Source organism: Macroventuria anomochaeta (genome assembly GCF_010093625.1).
Source record: "Macroventuria anomochaeta strain CBS 525.71 unplaced genomic scaffold BU25scaffold_56, whole genome shotgun sequence".
NCBI lineage: Eukaryota > Fungi > Ascomycota > Dothideomycetes > Pleosporales > Didymellaceae > Macroventuria > Macroventuria anomochaeta.
In genome coordinates, this window is record NW_022985417.1 from 88,345 (window position 1) to 113,178 (window position 24,834).

The 24,834-nt window shown below is 53.5% G+C and overlaps 11 protein-coding genes across 11 annotated transcripts; 1 reads left to right on the forward strand and 10 right to left on the reverse strand.

Moving 5' to 3' along the window:
- Nucleotides 1-172: 172 nt before the first annotated feature.
- On the forward strand, nucleotides 173-1,971 carry BU25DRAFT_483013 (MFS general substrate transporter; the record flags this gene model as incomplete). Its single annotated transcript, XM_033711152.1, has 4 exons — nucleotides 173-401; nucleotides 454-636; nucleotides 695-1,497; nucleotides 1,561-1,971. 4 exons carry the CDS (start codon nucleotides 173-175, stop codon nucleotides 1,846-1,848), a joined length of 1,503 nt encoding a protein of 500 aa, XP_033555581.1. The 3' UTR covers nucleotides 1,849-1,971.
- On the reverse strand, nucleotides 1,971-3,462 carry BU25DRAFT_238888 (uncharacterized protein). Its single transcript, XM_033701499.1, has one exon. It carries the CDS (start codon nucleotides 3,276-3,278, stop codon nucleotides 2,094-2,096), a length of 1,185 nt encoding a protein of 394 aa, XP_033555582.1. The 5' UTR covers nucleotides 3,279-3,462; the 3' UTR covers nucleotides 1,971-2,093.
- Nucleotides 3,463-4,201, reverse strand: BU25DRAFT_483015 (uncharacterized protein). The gene has a single exon (XM_033711153.1). It carries the CDS (start codon nucleotides 3,845-3,847, stop codon nucleotides 3,647-3,649), a length of 201 nt encoding a protein of 66 aa, XP_033555583.1. The 5' UTR covers nucleotides 3,848-4,201; the 3' UTR covers nucleotides 3,463-3,646.
- Nucleotides 4,202-5,140: 939 nt separating this feature from the next.
- Nucleotides 5,141-6,117, reverse strand: BU25DRAFT_435550 (DUF1774-domain-containing protein; the record flags this gene model as incomplete). Its single annotated transcript, XM_033708926.1, has 3 exons — nucleotides 5,141-5,337; nucleotides 5,393-5,832; nucleotides 5,885-6,117. The coding sequence occupies 3 exons, from the start codon at nucleotides 6,115-6,117 to the stop codon at nucleotides 5,141-5,143; spliced, it is 870 nt and encodes a 289-aa protein (XP_033555584.1).
- Nucleotides 6,118-6,702: 585 nt separating this feature from the next.
- Nucleotides 6,703-10,500, reverse strand: BU25DRAFT_416161 (Arginase/deacetylase). Its single transcript, XM_033707713.1, has one exon. It carries the CDS (start codon nucleotides 10,444-10,446, stop codon nucleotides 6,787-6,789), a length of 3,660 nt encoding a protein of 1,219 aa, XP_033555585.1. The 5' UTR covers nucleotides 10,447-10,500; the 3' UTR covers nucleotides 6,703-6,786.
- A 142-nt stretch (nucleotides 10,501-10,642) lies between these two features.
- BU25DRAFT_404569 (uncharacterized protein) lies at nucleotides 10,643-11,726 on the reverse strand (the record flags this gene model as incomplete). The annotated part of the gene is made up of 3 exons (XM_033705128.1): nucleotides 10,643-10,955; nucleotides 11,003-11,099; nucleotides 11,150-11,726. 3 exons carry the CDS (start codon nucleotides 11,724-11,726, stop codon nucleotides 10,757-10,759), a joined length of 873 nt encoding a protein of 290 aa, XP_033555586.1. The 3' UTR covers nucleotides 10,643-10,756.
- Nucleotides 11,727-12,378: 652 nt separating this feature from the next.
- BU25DRAFT_416164 (ATP-dependent protease La) lies at nucleotides 12,379-16,099 on the reverse strand. The gene is made up of 2 exons (XM_033707714.1): nucleotides 12,848-16,099; nucleotides 12,379-12,776 (listed from the first exon to the last, which is right to left on the reverse strand). Exons 1-2 carry the CDS (start codon nucleotides 15,926-15,928, stop codon nucleotides 12,582-12,584), a joined length of 3,276 nt encoding a protein of 1,091 aa, XP_033555587.1. The 5' UTR covers nucleotides 15,929-16,099; the 3' UTR covers nucleotides 12,379-12,581.
- Nucleotides 16,100-16,502: 403 nt separating this feature from the next.
- Nucleotides 16,503-18,399, reverse strand: BU25DRAFT_483023 (MFS multidrug transporter-like protein; the record flags this gene model as incomplete). Its single annotated transcript, XM_033711154.1, has 5 exons — nucleotides 16,503-17,496; nucleotides 17,556-17,839; nucleotides 17,892-18,138; nucleotides 18,189-18,258; nucleotides 18,366-18,399. The coding sequence occupies 5 exons, from the start codon at nucleotides 18,397-18,399 to the stop codon at nucleotides 16,551-16,553; spliced, it is 1,581 nt and encodes a 526-aa protein (XP_033555588.1). The 3' UTR covers nucleotides 16,503-16,550.
- A 994-nt stretch (nucleotides 18,400-19,393) lies between these two features.
- Nucleotides 19,394-19,949, reverse strand: BU25DRAFT_483025 (uncharacterized protein; the record flags this gene model as incomplete). The annotated part of the gene is made up of 1 exon (XM_033711155.1): nucleotides 19,394-19,949. A coding segment is annotated over one exon (198 nt), but the record flags the coding sequence as incomplete, so codon positions are not given.
- A 108-nt stretch (nucleotides 19,950-20,057) lies between these two features.
- On the reverse strand, nucleotides 20,058-20,810 carry BU25DRAFT_463746 (uncharacterized protein; the record flags this gene model as incomplete). The annotated part of the gene is made up of 1 exon (XM_033710627.1): nucleotides 20,058-20,810. The coding sequence occupies one exon, from the start codon at nucleotides 20,808-20,810 to the stop codon at nucleotides 20,058-20,060; it is 753 nt and encodes a 250-aa protein (XP_033555590.1).
- A 1,426-nt stretch (nucleotides 20,811-22,236) lies between these two features.
- On the reverse strand, nucleotides 22,237-22,596 carry BU25DRAFT_483027 (uncharacterized protein; the record flags this gene model as incomplete). Its single annotated transcript, XM_033711156.1, has 1 exon — nucleotides 22,237-22,596. The coding sequence occupies exon 1, from the start codon at nucleotides 22,492-22,494 to the stop codon at nucleotides 22,237-22,239; it is 258 nt and encodes an 85-aa protein (XP_033555591.1). The 5' UTR covers nucleotides 22,495-22,596.
- Nucleotides 22,597-24,834: the final 2,238 nt, after the last annotated feature.

Below are 24,834 nucleotides of genomic sequence, written 5' to 3' on the forward strand. Positions count from 1 at the left end.
GAAGAGTGGGGCTGATAGCGAACGATATCATGATTGACAACACGCTCTTTATCAATTCCGAGGATGCAACCATAAACATGAATTCTTTTCACAACACGTTTATATTTGAACGGTACCATCTCAATTGCATACGACTGCAGCTTAAAGCAACATCTGCGCAGCAACAAGCACGATGCAGGCACGCGAGATCGAAGAGCCAAGCCATATCGATGAGAAGGTACCGGAGAAGAACGCATACAAGGATGCAGACAAGGCACTCGAATTTCTCCGCTTCAACGAGGACAGCGAAGAAGGTACTGTTGTTGCCATTGACGAAAAGGCCCTCATCAAGAAGATTGACTGGATGATTGTGCCCATCATGTTCGCATGCTACTTCCTCCAGTACCTCGACAAGTCTTTGTGTAGGCTTTCCACCTTCTGAGGCAATGTAGTTGAATGACTGACGACTCTTAGTAAACTTTGCCGCTGTCATGGGCATCAGAGAAACCGCGAATTTGACGACCGAGCAGTACGGCACGCTATCCTGGCTGTTCTATCTCGCATTCCTGGTCTTCGAGATGCCACATGCATATCTCATGCAACGTCTGCCTGTAGCAAAGTATCTTGGTGGTTGCGTATGCGCATGGGGTACAGTTGGTATGCTTCTTGACACAATGAAACGCAACCCTGGAGGTAATCGCTGACCTGAGCACAGTGACATGTACAGCGGCATGCGACTCATATGCCTCCCTCGCCGTGTGCCGATTCCTTCTAGGCACCTTCGAATCAGCTATCAGCCCTTCGCTTATCCTCGTAACATCAATGTGGTACAAGCGCGACGAGCAGCCCAAGCGCATTGGCTTCTGGTACACTGGCGTCGGCGCCGCAGTGATGGTCGGCTCGCTTATCTCATACGGGTTTCAGCACTACACTGGCGACAAGTTTAACAACTGGCAGATCATGTACCTCGTTGTCGGTCTCATCACCATATCTGCTGGCATCATCGTCATTCTCTTCTTACCCGACAACCCAATGTCAAGTAGATTGACACACGAGGAGAAGGTTCTGGCAGTCTCGCGTCTCCGCGAGAACAACACCGGTATTGAGAACAAGACTTTCAAGCCTTATCAATTCCGTGAAGCACTCCGCGATCCACAGGTCTGGCTCTTAGCGTTCATCACCATCGCCGCGAGTATCCCCAACGGCGCAGTGTCATCGTTTCAGAGCGTTATCATCTCCGGTTTTGGGTTCTCGAACAAGGAAACTGCCCTCATTCAGATCCCGGGTGGCTTGATCACGGTCGTCAGTACGCTTCTCGGTACTTATATCGCCGGCCGTTACAACTGTCGGGGCCTTATGCTTGTTACCTGGGCTGCACTTGGCGGTATCGTCGGCGGAGGTATGATCGCATTCTTGCCTGATAGTTCTCAGGCAGGGAGACTGGCGGGCAATTACTTGACGAACATGACTGGTTCCTTTCTGCCACTTGCGTACGCCTTCGCGGCTTGTAACTTTGCTGTAGGCAACAAATTCCTTCCATATCGCTACTCCCTGCTTTCCAAGCGTACTGACAACCTCCAGGGACATACCAAGAAAGTCACAATGAACGCCATTTTACTGATGTCGTTCTGTCTCGGTAACATCCTCGGGCCGTTGACGTTCCGCAACGAAGACGCACCCAACTATACACCTGCCAAGATCACGATTGTGGCTGTCGAGGTCACAGTTCTATGTGCTGTCGCATTTCTACTTTTCTACTACCGACTCGAAAACCTCAGAAGAGATACTGCAGGCATCAATCATCAGACAGACGTCGAGTTCAGCGACATGACAGACAGGGAGAACAAAGAGCTTCGATACAAGTACTAGCCACATATCAACGAACTCTTCTACACTCATACACAGGAAAACTTGGCTAACCATTTTCAAGTAGCAGTCTCTGCGCGTGTCGCTAGCATTCCCTGGTAGATTGATGTCCTCCCGATCATGTGAAGGACGTACTGTTTTCACTTAACAGGCTCTTGTATTCTCCAACAGCCTCTGTTGCAACTAGAAACGCCACTCCCAGTCCTTCGTACTGACTTCTTTGTGGGTATAGGAGTCATCAGCTCAATCTACCTTTTCTTCTTACTTTTCAGAAGAACTTCCGCTACCTTTTTGAAACCGTCTCTTATCGCCGGCTCGAAACTCCCTTGTGCCAAGCTCTCGAGACTCCAAATCTTGAGCTCTCTTTCCTCTTGATACCTCTGAATCGCCAGCGCAAACAAACATTTCACCTCCTCATTCGGCGCGATCGCAAACACCAATCTAGCATGGCTCATAAGACTCTGTACCAATTTGCGCCTTTGACTCCAGTCCCCCATGTCGGACGGCCGCCACTCCATCGGATCGATTTTACGCTCGAGATGTGTCTCGAACACATAGTCAACCTGGGCTGAGAGACTTCGCCTCGTTCCACGTCGCCGACTCCAGTGCCCCATCAGTGTACCCCGCCATTTCGTTGGGTCTCCCTGGTGGTCAGCGTAAGAAGCTATCAGATCCAGGACGAATGCTTGATATCCGCTCTCCAACACCGGCTCTATTATCGTTCGTAGAACATGCTCTTTGTCGGTGAGCAGCATGCTCTTCTGCTCGCCTTTCCTTACTTTCTGATGCAGTCTTTGCACCATAAGCGACAACTGAAGCAAATCATGCCTTTCTTGGATACTCAAAATCGTCGTCGCGTGCGCATACACCTGCTGCCCCAGAGCCTGGCTCAGCACATGACAGTCCATACCGAATGTGAAAGAGAGTATTTCGAGAAGATAGCAGTGTAGCTGTGCAGTGACATCCGGTGCAGGGACTGGGCTAACTGAACCGTTCGGTAGGGAGATCCTCTTCTGGGCTATCTTGACCGGCGTCAGAGCAAATCGGTCGATCAGCGAGAGGTAAATCCGCTTACACAGTGTCGGCACCTTAGACTTCTTGTAGACCTCGCCGAGGGGTGGCTGGGCTGGTGGGCGTTGTAAAGACGAGAAGCGGGGTTGTACTGGATGTGCATACGGTATAGGTGATCTACCTCTAACCTGTCGCGGAGACGGCGTCGGTCGGTCTGCGCTCGACGCATCGTCTTGCTTCGAGTGTAGTTGTCGGATCTGATGGCGTGGCAGGGATGCTTTGGTTGCGCCGCGGCGTTTTAGAGTGCATAGTTGAGGCTGAGGTAATAGGGTGTCGGAAGAAGAGAGCCTTGTGTAGGGTGTTTGGTTCATGGTGACGGTGTTGGTGGCTAGCTGTGTCGGCGCTTCGTATGAGTGGTGCATGTACCTGCATGAGTACAATACAAGTTGAGCGACCTCCGAAGATATTTTGACAGGTGTGCATTGCTTCTTTGGTAGCGATCTATCGAGGGCCCATAGTCGTGATGACCCTGTCGACCCTGATGCTGAAGAACTTCATTCAAACCTCCCTCCAAGTCTCAGCGTATACATCTCTTGCCCCCGTCACCACATAGTGTCTTCTCACTCAGCAGCGCAGCCTCCTCCCTACACACCTCCACCGCTCCAACAATCGCACCCACCCCCTCATCTAGCTTCGACAAAAACCGGCTATGACTCGCCTCGACTGTCATGTCTTGAACTGCACCCCGGAGCCCACCGCCATATCTTGCTGAATAGGTAATAGGATAGCGTTATGTATGGTGCAGTAGACGAAGCAGTCGTCTTCTGGAAGCACGCCTGATAACCGAACAACTGCAAATTCGCAATGCGGCGAGATCGTGCTCGTCCTTTTCGGAATCGTTACAGAAGACAGTGGCAGGATGCTTGGGTCCGAGTTCGAGTTTGGACTCGCTGGCTCTGAACCACGGCGGATCTGTTGGCGGCGAGCGCATCTATCAAACTCGTAGCAGGAGCCAGTCCGAACGCGCTGATGTACACGAAATCCACCAGTCTTGGCTTTCCTTTTCGCGGACGAGGATGCCTCTGATGGCCGCGCCAGCGGGCAGGGAGCCGTAGCTGTGCGCGACGAGGACAATCTTCTTTCTGGCGCCGGCGAGCGAGGCGACGGCGGCGGCGGCGGCCTGAATGTTGGATACGTCGTCGGCCCAGGCCTGCGGGCTGGGGACAGGGCCGACGGATGCGAGCTCTGTGGTTGCCGTTTCGTAGCCGGGGGCGTTGAGGGACTGGATTACCAGGGTGTAGGAGGCGGCTTTGTGCCAGGCGCCGGGGACGAAGAGGACTTGTGGGTTTGGTGGATGCTATGGTTGTGGTGGTGTTTCCATGATTCTTTTGTTGCAGCCTGCGTAGGTTGTTCTCATTTTCAAGACAGGCGGTGTAGTGTGAAAGCGCTCAGAGTCAATCGATTGAAGTGGTGCGTCTATTCCTTTGTAGTTGATGTTGAGGGGTTGCTGGCGGAGTAATATAATGATTGTCAAAATGTACGAACCCCCCTGAACTTGGAACAGTGATACGATAAGTACATCTGCACCATGGTATAGTCGTGCGGACAAGCTTGTGAGTGGCTATTACTAACGTTGGTGCTTTGCATGACGTCTAGCAAGCTGTCACAACTGTCAACCGGACAATCAACAGCCACTCGGAAGCCTTCGCTTCTGCATGATGTAGAGGACTTCGGTAGCGAGCCAGATTCAGGGGGGTCCATACATCTTGGCAAGCACCGATAGCAGGCTCTAGGTGGTACTTCGGAGGCTTTTCGTACCCCATGCCCACAGAGGACAACGACGTTTGCGTTTGGGTAAGGCGAAATCTTATCCGATGTTGTCGTGCGAATGATCGTCATCGGATGCTGCAGCCCATGGACGGTCCGATCCGCTGTCTGTGGTCCCTGCGTCGCAGCTGTTGTGAGTGTGAGGCTGCAGACGAGTTTTGAAATTGGGGACTGTGGAGATCAGTTTGTTGATTTGGCTACAAAGATATTAAACGGGGGAAGGAGATGCCAACAATATCCACATCCACCCTAAACGCTGCGATGATGCTGAAAGTTGTAACTGTTTCCCTCAAATAACACGATTGTCGAGACCAACGACTTATTCCCGCTATAGACCACTTTCAATGCTGACTGAGCGACTTGTGCCACTCCTAATAGCACTTCCGCACTTGTCCACTGGTCGATGCGCACACGCTGATACGCGGGATCTCCCCCACGCACTTCCCTGTCGCAACCCTTACACGTCAGCCAGCAGAGGCGCCCTCTCACGGTCCTCGCTCACAATCTGTCCACGTGGGAAGGGATCACGACCCAGAAGTCCAGGGACACCGACCGCAAGCGACAGAACAAAGAGGATGCCGCCAATGGTGAATGCAAAGATCCACTGCAGTTGGAGGATGGGGAGCTTGCTGAGGAATTGCCCGACACCCGTGGCTGCAAGCCATTAGTCTCAATTCAATATCTATGACGATCAGTAGAGTTGACTTACAGAAAGACAGCACGGACAGCGCAAAGCCGATGGTGTAGTCCTTGTACGCAGCAAGGAAGAAAACACCATATCCAAGCCAGCCCCAAATGAACACATTAGCAACAATCCTGCCCACAAGATGGGTCGAATGGAACGCTACAGCACCAACCCAGTACAGCGCGACAAAGTTCCATGCCAGAGGCCCAGCAACAGTGCCGATGTGGATGGCGCGCGGGGTGGTGGAGTGCCTGAAATATGCGAAGCTCAGGTTGAAGAAGTTGATAATCAGTAGCAATTCAGCGATCCAGAAGTGGTTGCGCACCCAGAGGTGGATGAAGCCGAAGAGCAGCAGGTTCGAGGTGATGTAGTGCGTACCGATGTTGGCGGCGGCAACGAGGTAGGTGTTATTGGAGGACCAGAGGGACCAGGCGTAGACTAGTTGGAGGATGAAGAGGACGATCCTGCAGTCACGTTAGTGTCGAGGTTGGTTGGGGATAGAGGGGTCACGGATACCAGTAGATCGAGGTGATGATGCTGCTCTGCGCAAACGGGGTTGCTGGTTGGTGCTGCCAGAAGCGGTGGTGTGGCCCATGGCCTTCGTTGGGCTTGTTGAAGGTGTAGTAGAATGCTGTGGTGAGCAGGATGATGTACGAAAGACCTGTGGAGATCTTGTACAGCAGTATGGATTGGCTCGAGAACTCCTCGCGACGTGCGAATGGGTTGCTGCTGCCCGAGTTGTCAGCCATGTTGATAGCTACTTGCTGTTGTGTTTCTGTCGGAGGAAGAGCTGGCGTCGGTTCTAAGCGAAGAGGCAGGTGTTACACGTGTTACAGCTGGGACGCAGCTATATCGACAAGTATCCAAGCACGAACGAGATCAAGATACTTAAGGACGCGTACTGTCACGCCATATAACCTGCGACCGTGAGCAATGTGCGTCATCCGAGATTTCACGTTCTAGCGTGGACCCCGCTTTCACACCCGCCCCATGACAGCTTTACGCGTTAGCCATTGGTTCCCGAGAGAAGGTACCCTGCATCTTGTGACACCTCTGAATAGAAAACGGGCACTTGAGGGATTGCATGCATGAAAGTGGCGATTATACGGAGGGCCTTGTGTTGCGTTGAGGGGTGCCTGGTGCTCTAATCCTAGTGAACACTAGTGGAGCAATGGGTTTCAGTCGTAAGAATGATGTAAGAATGAAACTGTCAATAGACAAAAATATCAAATTCTGCGCGAAAGCGGGTATCTCTACATAGCAAAAACTACAGGGTTTACAGAATTTGCAGCTGAACCGCAAGAAATTTGCGGTAAGCGCGCCAACTTGTTGGGCACTCAATCCTGTGAACGCCTCAAACGTCTAGTCCCACCAACGAACGCCCTACTTGGTACCAATCCTTCAATTGCGCTGTACGACTAGCGGGCAGGTGTGTCGGGTACTTCCCAGACGTCTTTGTAGTTCTCTGCCTTGATAGACGCGCTCTGCTGAGGAGCGGGTGCAGGAGCTGGTACGGCAAAGGGTATGATGCTATTCGCGGTGAACAAAGGCAAATCTTGCCTCATGGCAGGCGACATGGGACGGGATCCCATCTTCGGTGGGGTTGCCGTTGTGTCGGTGTTCGGAGGTAGCCAGCGTAAGCCTGCTGAGGTCTGAGGCTCCAATGTGTGAGGCACGCCATTTGCTAAAGGAGCTGTATCAAACGAGTGCGCGTTGTAATTTACAAATTGCAAGCCAGTAGCAGGTGGTGGTGGTGGAGGTGTGTCGGCGCATTGAGGGGGTATCATTGTGGGAGGTGCTTCCGCTTCTGTCACGAATGAAGGTAGGGGAAGCTGCTCGCGAAGCTGTTCGGGCGTGATGACTGAATCTCTGATATCGGTTGGTGGTTCGATTATGCCACCGGAGCCACGGCGACTGGCCTCGGAGACACTGGCGAACAAGGTCTCCTGCAGAGCTGAAGGTCGGTTCACTGGATCTACCAAGCTAGAGATTGGTTCTGGCTGTACCGGCTCTGGTTGCTCGAGTGGTGCTGTGGCGGCACTTTGCAGCTTTGGGGGCTCTGGTGTCACGCTCGGTGCTGGCGTGGTAGCTGGCGACGACGTCTTTGATGACTTTGATGTGCGACCTGGACCTCTCTTCGCAGTGCCAGCAGCAGGCTTAGCAGCTGCCTTGGTGGTTGTGGTGCGGTTTGCGGGTGCTTTGCGAGTCGTGGTCTTGGTGGTCGTCTTCTTCGAAGCTTCAAGGGCCTTTTGCTTTTCCTCCTTCTCTCTCTCTCGGGCCTCGTATTCCTCCTTTGAAGGCATCTTCAGTGTGACGCGTTTCAAGCCTGAAGTCAGCGAGTCCATGTCGTCGTTCTCTTTACCTTTGACAGGAGCCACTTTGCTGGAGTAGGCGGAGGGCACTCGCGCTACAGGCGGCGGCCGCTGAGGCGCTCGAGATGAAGCTGCACTAGTTGTTCCACGACCTTTCTTGACTGGAAGCTCGGTTGAAGGTGCGGTCGAAGGTGCGACACTTCGCCTCCTCGAAGTTGGCGGTGGGATGCTTGGTCCACGACTGACGCTGCGGTCACCGATAGATGATACACTTGAGGCAATGCTCATCCGACGTGACACTGGCCGAGCTGGTGGGGGCGGCTTCGCAGATGCAAGCTGAAAGTCGGCGATGGTCTGTCGTCGACTCGACCGCGACTCGGTCCGAAGGGAAGCTTTGTCCTCATCGGACCCTGCGTCGGCGTACGATGTGACAGGCTTGCGGCCACGCAATTGACGACCAGAGGGATCGACTTTCACGGAGGCCAATGCTGGTGCAGCGGGCTTCTCTTTCTTGACTTGCGGTGGAGCAAGTTCCTCAGGTCTGCAACTCCTGGTCTGACGATCCGAAGGTACAAGCAGTGCACTCAATGCATGCGCTGCGGTCGCCCAGTCTACATCTGGTGGAGGCGGGGTAGTCGGTCGTAAGGGATTGACTGGTACACCTCGGCCAGGCTGTAGATGTGCAAGTTTCGTTGGATCGACAACCTTGGCAGTGAAGGACTGCGTAGGAGATGAAAAGTGGGCCTGGGGTCCCTGCCTTGGCTTCTTGATAGCCACTGGTGGCGGAGGGTTCACCAGGTTCTCTAATTCGGCAAGGTGTGTAGCATGCCACCATGAAGGGTCGTATGTGACGGGTGTCAAGTGAGCCTCGACTGACTGCATAGGTAGATCTACATCTGACATGCTCAGTCCAGCCAGTCTTTGGTGCATGTCGAGTGCGAGTCCGCTCGTGGGGTTGGGGTCGTTGTATACCTGGCCGTCCGTGAGGCCGCTGATGTGGCTCATGACTCCACTTGCCAGGGCTCTGTCGCTGTAGCCGCCTTCCAATACCGAGATGACACGACCATCAACAGCTGTACCTTCCTCCTCAGCCAGGCGAACGACGTCCCGGGTGAAGCGGGCATAGAACTCTGTTGGCACGTTGACTGCATGTCGCTGCATTCCAGCAGTCTCCCATTCGCTAGCATCGAAACCAGCAGACAAGAAGATAGCGGCTTTGGGAGCAGGCTGGTTCGGCCCGCTCTTCAGTCGCTTTGTGTGGAACTTGAGGTATTGGCGGGTCTTGTCGAGGAGCACAAGGTACTTGTCTTCATAGATAGCCCAGAACTCTTCTGGTGTCTTCCACGACTGCAAATGTACGTTCCAGATCGACTGTCCGTGTGCATTGTCGATGCAAAGACTCGCTGCCTGAACCTTGTCGTCGTCGCCGTCCTCACACGGATACGAGTTGATGTCATGCAAGCTGAAGTAGCCGATAGACGTCTTCTTGCGATTTGCTGTGCCCTTTGGCATATTCTGCACCTTCTTGTTCCGCGCCCAGGTAATGGCTTGTGAACCATCTCCGTGATGTAGATCGAAATCAATGATGGCCGCATGTGTTAGACCGTACTGCATCATGGCGTGCTCGATACCGACGTGCACATTGTTTAGCCAGCAGAATCCGGATGGAAAGCCTGCTGAGCAGTGATGACCTGGTGGACGCACGCAAACGAAGGCTCGAGACGGCCCACCACCCAGGGCGGTACCCTGAAAGACTGCATCAACTGCATCCAGAACACCACCAAGTGCTCCCTGAAAAGCATCTAGTGACTCCTGGCAGAGGTACAAGTCGCCAGCATGAAACTCATGTTTCGGCGGTTGTCCTGGTGCTGTTGGTCCGTCTCTGGCCAGCTCTTTGCCCGTTGTTGCCAGCTTTGCTCCTGCGTTGTCGCACAAGGACTTCAGCTCCTCCATCCACCTTGTGCCATGTACGTTTGTTACGACAGGTGATGTGATGTCGACTACGCGTGAGGTCTTTCGAATCTTGAAGGGTATGCGGTTGGGTGGATTCTGCTCAGGGTGCAACGGATGATATCCTTGCGCATGCCGCCCACCGAGTCGCACGTACGCTGTCGATATACCCAGAACACTGGCCAGTATACGCTCCGGTCGCTCCATGATCAGACTGAGGATGTTCTTAGGCGTCTTTGGTCGAGAATAGCGGTGTCCATAGCAGTGGTCGTGTACGATGACGATTGTGCCTGCACTCGCTGTGCCTGCCATCCCTTCATGTCGCGCGAGCTCTTTCTTGAAGTGTTCCTCTGCAACATCGCACGCGCGCAACGGCGGTTTCTCCTCGAAATGTGGCTGTAGTGGGCTCTTGGCCCCTATTGGCGAAGGCATATTGGGTGCGAATGACGATCGGCGAGATGCTGGGTTTCTTGGTGTACCGGCAAGGTTGATGTCACCGCGCAGTGACGAGCTCGAGGACTTCCGCCCTAGGACGAGTGAGGGTGCAGGGGAAGAGGCGCGATTCAAGCTCGCAGTACTGGAGCTGCGGCGGAGCGTTTGGGGAAGAGGTGAAGACGGCGTGCGCGCTTTTGGTAGTCTAGGTGAAGCCGGGCCGGGCGACGGGTCACGCAGGTTGCTTGTACTTGTGTGCAGTGAAAGGCGCTTGACCGAGCGTGAAAGAGAGTTTGACTCATTGTTGATGGGTCGTGGACCTCCTCGCGGCGTAGTGTCTTTACCAGCGCCCGGCGACGACGACGACTGCTGGTGGCTCTGCATTGCTGCGGGGTCTCAGCGCGTCGCGACGCGTCTTTGCTAGGCGTGTCAATGTTTTGGTGGGGTGTTTCAGTAGTGAAGGGAACCTGGCTGGCAATGACGCCCTAGGAACAGGGGGCCACAACGCGTCTGTGCACTAGGCTGTCTGCACTTCATCCCGTCAGACAGAGACACGAACTTGGCGACACCAACTCTGAGACACCAACTTTGAGACACCATCATATGTCTTGAAGACCGTGTATAGAGTCGAGACAAATGCTCGCTGCGAAAAAGCTTCCATGCTGTCACTGACTATGACGATCAGCCGTCGGGACTACTCGGCCCTATGGCTTAGAATCCACTCCACACCAGCCTTCAGGTCTTCCAATGCCTTGCCCGCAACTGGCAGCATGGGAAAGAAGTCAGGAGCACAGTGAGGCATCCCAGCGTACACATCTAGCTTCGTGGGCACGCCATACTCTTCCCGCAAAACATGCTCGTAGATCAACGAGTCGTCACGCAGCGGATCCATGCTACAAAGCTGTCAGTTAGGCAACGATCATATTGGAGACTCACTCACCCCGTAGCCTGCAAGTACGTCGGCGGCTGCCCTCCATGCCCGCCTGGCCAGAGGAGCGGGCTGGCAAAATGCGATTTAGGATCCGGTCTGTATTGTTCTGCCGTCTGTCAGCTCTGCTCCGTCTTCACGTCTATACCCACGACTCACCAAAGAACCAGTCGTTACCCCGCACATCCAGAATCATCGCATCCCTATTCTCCTCGCGGCTCTTATAATGCTCCCTATAGCTCTCCGGCACAGCATCATGATGCACCAGCCCAGCACCTATCAACACCACCCCAGTAACTTTCGGCTCCATCTTCCTCTCAACAGCATCATGCGCCGCGACAGCCGCCAGACTCGCCCCAGCGCTCGTCCCAGCAACAACGACCCCCTTTGCAGGATTCGCACCCAACCGCTCAGCATGCTCAGCACACCACCTCAAGCTATCACACGCATCCTCCGCCGCCGTGGGAAACACATGCTCGGGCGCAAGCCGGTACGCGACGCCCACGACCGTGATACCGAGCTGTTTGGTCATTACTTCGAAGCCATGCTCCCAGCTCTCAGGCCATCCAAACGTGAAGCCGCCGCCGTGGAAGTACACAGCCAACGGTCCTGGCTCCGCGTTCTCTGGGCGGTACACCACGGCGCGAATTGAGCTGCCGTCGCGCACAGGGATCTGGATCTCCTTCTTCTCTACGCCAGTCCAGTCAGGGAGTTTGACGATGCCGGCGGAAAGCATTTGCTCGACTTGTGCCGCGATGCCGGCGCGCAGGTCGGCTGCGGTGCCGTAGTCTGCGAAAGACTTTGCGGGTGGGAGGTGTGGGAGGAGCTTCTGCGTATCAGCGTTGGCACGCAACGATAATAACTCTACCCACTGCTTCGAAGCTTGGATCGATCTTGCCGTATGCGGACCATGACGAGGAATCCATTGCGGTCATGTTCGCTCGATTGTATCAGTAGTACGTGGAAGAGGCTGTTTTTGAAAGTCAAGCAAGCACCTAGTGCACTCTTTATGCTCGGTCGAGCATTCTGCCAGACGCAACATACACTCAGAATAAGTGTGCACAGCGCTGGCTCAGACCTGCCTAGTGCGAGTGGAGCGGTTGCCCAAACGGGTAATATCAGCATCGTGCGCCAGTGGAGTCAGCTTACGGTAGTCTGCACAGCGAACCGACTACATTTTCTCGCATTTCGGATCAATGTTAGTGACTCGGGCTCTCGCTAAGAGCATCGCAGGGCTGTCGTATGGTAGGACCGCTCAAGGGACGAGGCCATATCGATGCTGTCGGATGATCTGCGTATCTGCCCATGAGCGGGTGTGTGCACAATCATCATGTCTAGTCAAGGCGGAAGCTCAAGGGACTGGCCTCGAGGTAGATACATGAGAATGGTACAAGTATCTCATTGGCTCAATAGTTATTGGCGCAGATCTCTTCCTAATCTATATGCAAGAGTCGAGATCCACTTGTGCTTCATCCACCACTCTTCACATCGCGGTTCAAAAGGCCGCATTCTCAATGCCCAAACGCCGCTAATGCGTGGCTGCTATCACACCTCATATCATACAAGTGTACTACCCTTGTGCATTGGGTATTCAGTCGTCGTCCTCCCCACTCTCCTCATCATCATCTTTCCGCTTCTGCTCCTTCCTCTTGCGATCCCCCTTCTTCGGTTTGAGTTCCTTCTCCCACAGCTTGTTTGCGACCTCCTTGTTCAGGTCCGGGAAGATGAGGTTGAAAACCTCAGAGTACCATTCTACGGGGTGGCCTTCGATGCCCTCCTTGATGTTCTGTGTACTCGTCAGTTTCTGATCTCCAGGTTCTCCACGGACGGGAGGGGGGACGAGGAGCAATGGCTTACCTCAGGAAGTTCCAACCAATCACTCAAATTGTCCTTGGGGAAAATAACCATCTTCGCGCCCGCTCTCCGTGCAGCAACAGTCTTCTCCCTCAGACCACCGATCCTTAGAACCTTGCCAGTGAGGGTAAGTTCACCAGTCATGGCCACGCCATCTCGAATCTGCGTATCAAGAGCCAGCGACAAGAAACTGCTCGCCATGGTGATACCCGCACTGGGCCCATCCTTCGGCACCGCGCCCTCTGGGCAATGCAAGTGTAGCCTTGCGTGCTCAAAGAACTTGTTCTTTGGGAAGTCGCGTGCGAGCACAGATTTGGCGTACGAGTACGCGACGCCGGTGGACTCCTTCATCACGTCGCGCAGCGAGCCGGTGCGCTCGAGACCCGGGTGGGAAGACGCGGAGAGCGCGTTTTGCAGGATCGATTCGATGTACAGCGCTGAGCCGCCCATCGAGGTCCAGGCCAGACCCATGGCGACGCCGGGTGGTGTGAAGTCGTAGAGGCGGTCGGCAGTGAAGACGGGTGGACCGACGTAGTCCTTCAGGTTGTCTTTGTTGATGGATACGTGGACGGTGTCAGGGACCTTGAGGGCGACGCGAGGCTTTGGTGATGTTTGCTTCTCCATATCCTCTGGTGTCTGCTTGACGTCTGTCTTGTCCTTTTCGGCTTCCTCTTGTGCGGCCTTGCCTTCGTCTGTGAGCGCTTCGGACTCAGGGAGCGCGTCTTCGCCAACCTCGGTCACGATCTTGAGTGCGGATTTGCGGTAGACCTTCTCGATTTGCTTCTTCAGGTTGCGCACACCAGACTCTCGGCAGTATTTGTTAATGAGCTCAACGATGCCTTCCTTCTCGAGGATGACATCAGCGTCCTTCAGACCGCTCATCTCCTTCGCTGCGGGTGCGAGGTACTTCTCGGCGATGGCGATCTTCTCGTCTGCGACGTAGCCGGACAGCTCAATCATCTCCATACGGTCGAGCAGTGGCTGAGGGATCGTGTCTGACATATTGGCTGTGCAAACAAAGAGAACCTTGGACAGGTCGACAGGTACATCTAGGTAGTGGTCCAAAAAGCTGTTGTTCTGCTCGGGATCGAGCAGTTCGAGAAGCGCTGCGGCAGGATCACCGTGGTTGCTGTTGCGGCCGAGCTTGTCGATCTCGTCAATCAAGACAAGCGGGTTCTCTGTCTGACACTTCTTGAGCGCCTGGATGATGCGACCAGGCAGGGCACCGACGTATGTTCTTCGGTGACCCTTGATCTCAGCGACATCATACATACCACCGACACTGAAGCGGTAGTACTGGCGGTTTAAGGCTCTTGCAATCGACTTTCCGATAGACGTTTTACCCACACCGGGAGGACCGACCAAACACAGGATTTTGCCCTCCACTGAACCGCGGAGCTTGCCGACTGCGATAAACTCCAGAATGCGGTCCTTGACATCCTTCAGGCCGTAGTGATCCTCGTCGAGAACTTCACGTGCGTGCTTGATGCCAAAGTTCTCGGCGCTGCTGAGACCCCAAGGAAGCTGTGTCAGCCAATCGAGGTAGTTCCTTGTGACGTTGAACTCAGATCCGCTGGGCTCAAGGCCAGAGAGCTTGCTCATCTCCTCGTCGAAGACCTTCCTGACAGCCTCAGGCATCGCCAGCTTGCCTGCCTTCTCGTTGAACTTCTCAATGAGCTTGTCCTTGCCGTCCGACTCGATACCAAGCTCACGCTTGATGCCCTTCATCTGCTCCATCAAGATGAACTCGCGGTGCTTCTTTTGTACCCGGTTGTTGACCTCGTCGCTGACCTTCTTCTGCAGCTCGGCGCTCATGAGCTCCTTCTTCAGAACCTCGAGGGATTTCCTTAGCCTCTTCTCGACGTCCATCTCCTCAAGCGCAGCCTGCAGTTCGTGTGACTCGGCCTGGGCGACAGCAGCAGCAAAGTCTGCCAGCTTGACGGGATCCTCGCCGACGCTCATTGTGGTGTGAACGGAAAAGGTGGCGACGTGGTCGCGGAACATGGGGTTCAAAAGCGCGACGCCCTTGAAAGTGTTGACGATCTCGTTGACTAGTGCCTGGATGACCTTGTTGTCCTTCATGTTGAAGGGCTCCTCGACCATGTTCTGGACGTTGGCAATGCTGACCTGCCGCCCCTTGAGGATGGCAAGGGTCTGATCTTCGTCCTTGGACTTTGCGTCGTCGCTGGCTTCCTCGAAGCTCGCGACAACATCGCCCTTGGACTCGCTGTCGCTGGCCTTGGACTCGGCCGGTGCCGTTTCGCGTGTGGGTGTTTCGGCAATCGTCGCCTCTCCAGCCGACTCCTGCTTCTCGCCCTTGGGTGGCAAGAGGCTCGTCATCTTGATCCTGCGGTGTGGGTACAGAACGCAGGTCATGGCGAAGTTGTCCTCGGAGCCAACAGGGAATGCACTCGTGACCTGGCAAAAGGTACCGACGTCGTGCACCTCGCTCGGATCGTCGATGACGTCCTTGTCGACAGCGTCGTCCTTGAACATGAAAGCACCAATGTACGGCTGCCCACGCCTGACCATGTCAGCGATTGCCTGACCGACCTCTCTGTCGCGGATGGTGACGGCCTTGTAGAAGCCCGGGAAGAGGGGGCGCTTGGCGAGAGGGATGGCCATGACCTGGGGATAGACTTCTGGTATCGAGGGCTTGACGAGCGGGTTGTGCTTGCGTTTTCTGGCCCCTCCATCGCCGCCAGGACCGCCATCCCCTCCTGCAGCGCTGCCTCGGCCTGACCCTGTTCTTGAGGGTATCGGGTCGGGCGTCTTTGTCTTCGCCTCGAGCTCGTCGGCCGCCTTCTCCTGCTCCTTGGGCTTCTTCGACTCGTCTGTCTCCTCGGTGTTTTTCTCTTCCGGTGTTGCCTTGGCGTCTTTCTCCTTCTGCCGACTCAGCGAGGTGGAGAAGCTGCGGTAGGCGCACAGGGCGGCGGGCGGCGACGGGCATCGGTGGGGGTATCGAGCTACCAGCGACGCAGTACACTGTGCGGGGAGGAAGCGCGACGAGACGCGCGAGGCGGTGAGGGTGGCATGTGAGCGCGACGTCTGGCGCAGAGCTGCCCGCCACGAGGCGTGAAGCATGACGGGGAAGAGCGACCTCGGAAGCCGCTGGGATGAGAGGGTGAGGTAGGAATCAAGGGAAATGCACGCGCCCAATCAGCTTGTCCGCACGAGACTTGAGAGATGAGATGCAGCCAAGAAGGCGTGCAGCGTGCTTGTCTTTGGTGTTGCAATGGTGTGGCGTTGCGAATTGCTCTGTAATCTTCAGTCTCGACATCATCAACTGTCCAAGCTCCGACGCAATCGCCGAGCGCAAAGCCGAGGCCCCTGCGTCTTTTGCCTTCTCTGACCTTCTCTCACGCGACAACACCGCATTTTGCTGTCTGAGGTCACATGATCACGCGAAGGTCTGGCGATGGCAATGGATCTCTACCGAACAAAGGGTACCACTCTCGCGCGAGCACAGTCCTCTTTGCTCGAAGAAGAACCTGAGGTCGCTTCTCGCCACCCGCGACCCCTCCGTGCTATCGAGAGTGCACTGTGTAAACGTGACGCATCTGCGTCCGCACAATTTCATTAGCTTCCTTACTCGCGGATACAGGTCATAATAAACGACATCAGTCTTTGTAAGCGACATGTATGACCCTGAACGCTGAAACCGATTTCTGGCCAATTGATGTACGCTTATGGACGCTATCCAACCTCAGACCTCACTCTCCCCACCACTCCTCCCTTGTCCCTTCTTGCTATAGCTATTCTTCCTTCCCGCTTCCTCCTCACTATCAAACGTACTATCCAACATAAACGGACTTCTAGCCCTGATCTCCTTGCCCTTAAACAGCAGCACAACCGGCACAACACTCAACGCCAGCCCGATGAAGCCCAACAAGCTGCCCGCCCACCCAAATCCCAGCGTCGAGAAAAGCTGGCCAGAAGCTAACGGCAAGAAGGCGCCGAAACTGTTGCGGCCGAGCGAAGCAGCGGAGAGCGCGGACGCGGCGTACTTCTCGTATGCGTCGGTGAGATAGTTCACTACGCCCATATAGATCGAGTAGATCCCGACTCCAACAATTGTTATGCCGATCGCGGGCACGATCCAGTGTACGCTCGGTCTGCACGTCCATCCGTAGATGAACAGACCGGCTGTGAAGAGTAGAGAGCCCGGGATACTCGTGTACAAGCGTGCCTCTGGGATAGGTTTGCCGGGTCTCTCATCGTTCTTGCCAGCCGAGCGGAGATACATCCAATCCTGCAGTGGGTTCACCAATGTACCGATCACAGCGCCGACGGTGATGGCGAGCTGCACAAGCCCAGTCTGGAAGGTGCCAAAGCCGTACGAGTCACCGAAGGTTTGAACCACGGAGCTGAAAAACAGGAAGAGGATGCCCCAGGCGAATGATATCCACAGGGTGAAGAATATTACGACGGGCTCGGAGACAAGCATCTTCGTGGGGCGCATGAAAGACACTTTCAACAATTCGACAACCGAAGGTTTGTCCAGTTCGGACTCGGCGTAAATTGCCCGACCGGTTTCCTTGCGCAGCTTCTGCGCGCTTTTCTTGAGAACCACGTCGCCGCGCGTTTCGCGCAGGATGAGCCAGAAGACAGGAATAAGGGCGGCGTTGTATATGATTTGGATGTAGTAGATCCTGTCACCATCAGCCTCTCACATCACCACCAGACCTCAAACGTGTCAAACGGGACTTACCATCGCCAGGGCGACTCGAGGCCAACGCTCGGCTTCCGAATCTGCACTATCGCACTGCCGACGAACGGGCCAAGTGCGATGCCCGCTACGCTGGTAAAGCCAAACAGCGACATGGGCAAGCTGCGCGCTTTGTCGCCTTTCCAGATATCGCTGATACTGCCGCCGACGATGTTGATGGCGACTGAGGAGGCGCCACCACCGAAGAAACGGGTGACCACGATCGTAGCGAAGTTGTTGGCAAAGGCAGAACCGAAGAGGAAGAGCTCGAAGACGATGTATCCGATCTGTTGATCGTCAGCGAAGCTCGGGATTGTAGGTGGGGAGAGAGGATTGTACGAAGTATCCAGGCATGCGACCCGTGTTCTCTGTCAGTGGGACGAAGAGCAGTGGAAACAGGGCAGCACCCATGTTCCAGCTTGTTGTTGCCCAGTATAGGTTTGGGAAGGGATCGTTTTGGACGTTCCACAAGGGTGACATCCAGTCGTTTCCGGAACCGTATGAACCAGCAGGCAGACCTGTCAAGATCGAGACGAAGCATACGGTGACTGTGACGACCCATTTGTACGTTGGCGACCAATTGAAGCTATTTGACTGGTTAGACTTAGGGATTCACAGTTTTGGAACTGAACGTACGGGTTATCTTTGTCGTCCGGACCGTCCCATGTGTGGATCTCTACTTCCTTGCCATTCACCGTGCGAGTTTCTGGCTGGCGTCCTGAGATGCTGGGACGGTGTTGAGTGCCATCTTGTGAGGTATTCCCTGTTGTCGTCAATCTAAAGTGTACAAGTATGAATCTGTGGCTCTCAAACCTTTGTCTTCGCTCACTGAAGATGGTACAGACATGCTGGCGAAGCTCAATGAGTCGACAACATGCAGGAGCGTTGGGTTTGTTTATAACAGGGGCTTGATTGTGGGGTTGGAACGTAGATTCTCAACTTACAAACGTGACCTGAGCGCTGACCATATGACGGATCGCAAAGAGTGATCTCATAGCATCTTAGTTAGCGTTGGCGGCAACGTCCGGACGACGCTCACTACCATGATGTTAGCGTGATGTTCCCCACCCGACTTGTGTAACCGCGTGAGGACGCGTCGCCGATTGGCCAAGAATGTACGAAATTTCATAGAACAATGGAGATCTTCAAGAATTTCGTTCCTTGGCTATAGCCCTATCACTGATTACCAAATGTGGCTAGCAGAGCCTTACGCCGCGTTTTCGGCGAGCCCCATAGATAGGTTGGCTACAGCGATTCCTCGTACGAAGGCCGTGACATCATGTTCGAGATGCATCCTGGAGAGTTGAGCAGGAATCGTAATGAGAGTTGGGTGGTGTTGTGAGCAGCGTGAATCAAGGCGGCTATCAAGCATGTTCAAGCCTGCTCGATCGATGCTTGAGTTCAAGGATGATGAATGATGCCTGGGTACTTAGCTTCCAGCCGCATTTCAATTTTCGTACAGGCGATCATATGCAGAAAAGTGCAACCCCGCAATAGAAGCTTCCATTGTCATATGCTGGCTCGATAGTCGTCTTCAAAGATGTAATGAGCGTTGCTTCCAAGAGTGGCACTTGAGCAAGGTGATTGATGTGGGGCACCTTAGATCCGTCGTTCCCCTGCACTCTTCCTCCTCTCCACCAAATACACGTGCAACTGTCACCCCAATGGGATCACATACAGCATTGGCGAAGAGATCCGCCGCCTCTTCTGTTGAAGTATTGTAGTAAGGTGTAAGATTGATTGTTCAATTCTCTTGGAGAGGCTACGTAACTATAAACACACTAGCTGAATCAGGTAATTGATACCTGTGGAAACCTCCTTCCAACATCTTCATCTTCTCCGATGACCCCGGCCCCTTCCGCATTCCCCGCTCGAATCTCGTAGTCTACACACGTTTCTCAGCTGCAATTTAAAGCCGCAAACCCCAACATGCCCATCACATGAGACGAGTTCAGTCCCGTTGTCTACATCGACGGTGCATGTCGCGGGAATGGCACAACTAGTGCGCGCGCTTCATATGGCATCTACTTCGGACCTGACTCACTACACAACACCAACGGTCTCTTGCCGAGTACAGTGCTACAGCCTAGTACGCATGTTGAGACTGTGGCCCTCGCAGCCGTTCTAGAGATCATCAAGAAAATATGCGCAAAGGATTTCAAGCTCCAGCACATCAAGATCGCAACAGACTCTAGTTACTTAGTCGATGATATGTCGTTGCATGTCGGATTGTGGATTGGAAATGGGGGTATTGGCTCGGGAAGGTAGTGGCACATTATGAGCGGCTGAAGGCGTTGCATGAGATGTTGGATGAGATGGGGTTTGGTGATTATGGAGGGATCGAGGTGCAGTTCTGGCATGTTGAGAGGAGCATGAATAGGGTGGCTGATGCACTCGCTTAGGCGGTGTTAGATGGAGGTAGAGAGGGAAGTATCGGTGTCATGTCAGCATTTTGATGTGTAATATGCACAGGAAATCAAAAGCTGCGGTAGTGAGTACGTGATTTCAATAAAGCGCCTTGTACTCATGCGATTCTTGTTTCAGGTGCTGTCTTTCAGCAGCCAGTGCATATTGTTTCGCGACCTTATCGACTCTGAAGCCTTCTTCTGTGTCCCCTTGGAGCGGCGGTACGGCGGTATTGTTGAGGGGCCATTCTTTCGAGCCACGGAACGTGTGCTCAACCACAGTCTTGACAACACCATGCTCTACTGGCTCGCTCTTCTTTTGGTCAGTACCAGTACGTCTATCTTCTAGACGCTCTCGTGCCTCGATCTTGCGCCAAATTTCGCGTGCAGGATCACTACTCTCACGATCTCCAGCGTGATAGGGGAAGCTGCTTGCTTCTTCACTATCGAGTGTTGTCTTTTTCCAGCTCCGCACGATGGTATCATTATCGGTTCCGCCATATCTGATGAAAGTACAAGCGGGGCCAGGATATTTAAGTGAGGCCTTACTGTCTGCAGTGCCCCATTTGGACGTGGCGAAAGTGCGAAGCGGGGTGAATCTTTTGGGGACGATCTGTTCCTCTCGTAGGTTGCGTGGCCAGTCACCGCGCGTCACTGCCTGTTTGCTGGTACTCTTAGTCTTTATGGGCGATAGTTCTATGTCTATATCATTTCGACGGTGCCAGCTGGCATGTTGCGTTTGCCGTTCGATACGGCGAGCGCGAAGTCGTCGATAGAAAATGTATGCAAGAGCAATACCGATGGAGACAGGGATGAATACGAGACTTGCAACTAAGAGTGCGGGTGGCGGCATGAGGCAGAAGGCTAAATGTGCAAGCTCAGTTGTTGGTTGAGAAGGTGCTTGAACGCTCGAGTTGTGTGCTATGTGGATTGGACACCCAAACTGCTTTTAGAAGCAGGGAATACCGATGTCAATAATTATATACAAGCCAGTCGATGTGAAGATTGAAAATTCAATGTGACACCTCTGCATTGATTGTTACCTTCCAAGCGTCTGTTATCTGTCACGGACAGTCACAGATCACGACAAGTCTGTAGCCGGTAATCGTCCTCTCACAGCCCGTCCGACAACTGATACAAGAAATCGTAGTCCCAGCGCTCATCGAGCTTAGCGCCTGAATCGCTTATACAATAAGTAGTCTATGCAGTGTCTCATCCGGCCGCCAATCGTTCATTTGCCGAAGCAATTGTCGCGTGGATATAGACGTTTAAGATTTCTAAACAAGGCCATGAAGGCTCCCGGCTGTCAAGTGGCCAGAACAATGTCTCATCGAAGACACCTTTCAACTCCATGCGTCGCAGCTTGCAGGATAAGATACGGAGACTGAAACAGACCGAGTCATATGCGTGTGAGGTGACAAGGTCTGGGAGTTACTCGTATTGGTTCGCCACAAGTAATGGCATTATTAGGGCGAGAGAGTTGAGTTGTACGCATCTGAGGGCTGGTGGTAGGGTGGCGGTCGATACAAGCTGAGCAAAGTCATGTTGACTATCTTGGCTCATGCCTGAAAATCGCGAATATATGATCTCCACGCATTGTTATGGTATTCGTTGTCTGTAGTCGCAGTGATTTTGCTCGTTCATTCATGGTACCCAAGTTCACAAGCGAGGAGTTTCAGCTGGGGTAACCTGGCCGCCAGGTCGCCTGGCACGCGGATATCGAGCTTCGATATCGATTTATCTTGTTCTCCAGGTATGGGTTCTTGTCAGGGGATCGATGGAAGCGTTCATGGGCTTCAGCATTAGAGTGTTGACAGATGAGAGCTCCGGCAGGGTGTCTGACGACAGCAAGTATAATCGCCGACTCGAAAACTTGCGATGAAGACAGCCATAATTCTCTCGCTCTGGTACAAAATGGCCAGTCGAAAGCTACCAGTCCCGACCCTATCTTTCAAGACTCGTAGAGTCTTAAACAGAAAGCGGATTTGCTCTGTAAACATTTCATCGTTTTCTCGTAACTCATCGACAGATTCCCGACCTATGTGGGCTTGCTTGATACATCTCGTACTATTCTTTCCCTTTCTCATTGAAGTCTCAGTCTATGAGAGGCTCTTGTATGTCGTCCACATCGGTCGCGGTCTCCATCATGAGGAGCCTCGTCGCTTGCTTGGCCCTCGAATGCCTCAAACTTCGAATTCACTTCTTCGCTTTGGATCACAAGATCGTACTCCTTCTCATAACCCGGCTCCACCCAGTCCGGATCCCCTCATGTTTGCAAGCTATTCGTACTCAGGCTTTTCGTAGCGAGGCAACGTTGCCCTGAACTTTACATGGCGCAAGTAACCCAACCGAGGACCATTGTACAGCTCGAAGAATCTTCCAGAATTGGCTTTAGTGAGGTCGAATTCATTGTATACGCCGGAAGTCCGTTCAGCTGCATACTGAAAATTGCGTGAAACGGTGAGGGTATGCTTGAGGTCCGTGACGGTCACGTAGTCACTGATGCGATCAACCAACACTTGAGGGATACTATCCATAATCCAATGTGTGTGTTTCGACCTGGTGCTAGGGATGAAGGTGAGTTGAACCGGTGTCCGTTGTTGTTGTGTCCCGGCAACTAGGTGCGGCGTAGTTTAGACATTATGTTTCGGCATCCGACGCGAGAGACTGAACTCGATGAGCCCCTATGGAAGGTACTCCACATGACTGATGTTAGACTACAGTATGCTGTGAAAGAGAAGAGGAATGAGCGACAGAACGATTTGGTGACGAAGTGAGCTCGAGGGATTAGCTGCGGCTCAGCTTCATATCAAATTATCAACCGATAGCTGGGCTGTAGGGTTCTTGCTGGCGAGCGCTTCTAGAGAAACAAAAGCTCTCATTGCCGCAAGGTATCGACTGGAAGATGACCATTACTAAGGTTGCGATGCTCGTGCCCATATGCTCGTCGCTGGTGATGCAATTGCTTGTGCTGAGGAAGGGGACATCGAGGCTCCAAAGAGCAAGTGGGGCACGCTAGAGCCCAAAATATCCTTTCGTCCAAAACACTCCAGTGAGACTTGAGCAAGAGATTTGAGAGAGCAAGTGTAGGCAAGAATCTAACCTGAAGCTACTTTACGGAAGCTATCCATGGTGAATGCAGGGATGCACCGCACAGCACAGCAGCTCAAAATGATATCTATCCACATATTGCACGCGAGGTCTAGCATTATCCCTTCAAAACCGCGGGCCGTTCCGAACCAAAGTTCATCTTGTAACCTACTTTGCTTTTATCGTCATCTGCAGGGAAGAAGGTCGAAGAGATTTTGCTTATTGCGAGCCTTTTTTGTCTCGAGTAAGATTGAGACATGTAAGACGGACTTGCTCGTGCAAACTTGTGCGGCCTATACTGGTAACGTCATCAATCTGTATGCTACATTTTCCAAGAAGTTTCTCAGCTAATGTAGTACGTGTACGCCCTGTTGCGCATGCCTCGTTGTTCTGTCTCAGCAGTTGCAGCTGGCGCGCAGCGCGCGTGAACCACGTTGACGTGTCAAGCTCCGACAGCTCGACCCTTGTGCGTGAGAAGTTGAGAACGAGTGCAGCGGACAACGCATGCGTCTTGTAGGGCTATGCGAACAGGTAGGACGAATGGTATGAGAAGCTGTAATCAACATAATCGTGACGGAGGTTTGGTGTTGCATTGGCAGTACGTCGCTGTCAATACCGTTAGAGGAGAGCCCTGGAGAGCCTCAAGGTACAATGCAATCATCCTGAATAAGGACTGCACTCGTTGCGAGATTGAAAGGCTCGAAGATGAATTCGACGAAAAGTTTGGGACCTTGTTCAGACCTCAAAGTGTCGACTCGCTTCTTCGTACAGCATCAGGAGGACGCTGCGTCCGCGGATTTAAGAGGTGCTTCGAGTCCTGCATGTTGTGTTCTCTGCAGCACAACGTGCAGAAGCGAATCTGCCGGTGACGAAGAACGCCTCTTGTGCGACTTCAAAGTGGGGTACTCGTGTACAGAGACTTTACCGGATGTACCGATCGCCTGCGTCTGTTATGAGCTGCAGCTGGATCGTACACCTAGTTGGGAGGTTAGCCGCTGCGCTATGCGTAGGCTAACGCATGCAGGCCCAAAGGAGGGCATGAACGTGAAAACAGAGGGGCTGGAAAATATAAACTTTGCAAAGGAAATGTCTTGGTGAGTGTTCCAAGACCTGAGAGAACGGGCAATGATGACAGGAAGGATGTTGACAATGAAGCGTGAGCATTATGACACGCTCACCGCAGCTCGCGAGAGGTGGCTGTCGTGCGCAGCTCGCACCAATCACCCCTTCATACACGTTCTCTTGCAGCTTGCATCTCGTTCGCCCTACATCTGATTCGACTCGTGGTTTTCTTTTCCGCTCTGAGCTGCGTATTTTGCAGGCCTGATCTGCTTGGCCGGCCAATTGTGTTTGCAGCTTGACCGCCACAAGTAGCCATAAACACAACGAAGCTGCGCACACACGCTTTTTGACGTCCTCTGCTCCCCGCTCTGGTGAAACTTGTATCAATACCTGGCTTTGTGTAGCACTTGGGACCTCCTTTTTGGGCGCGCATTTGGTGGGTGTACAGGAGTTCCAGGGCCTGGGAGGACGTTTTCTCGTTCCTGCCCAATCAGTGCATCCCAGTCGGCACGCTACCCCAGCCTTGCGCCTCACAACTTACATCAAAGGACTCCCACTCGCATACACGCACAATCGTATCGCCGTGGAGCCCTTTTTGATCGTCAGCCTACTCGATCGTGCCCTTTTGAGCCTCATCCAAGATCTTTAGGCCCTCGTTGCTACCTGCCATCCGGTGTGTTGTTTGCGAGTTAGGCGCCAACGGGAAAGCTCCTTGGGCGTCAAGA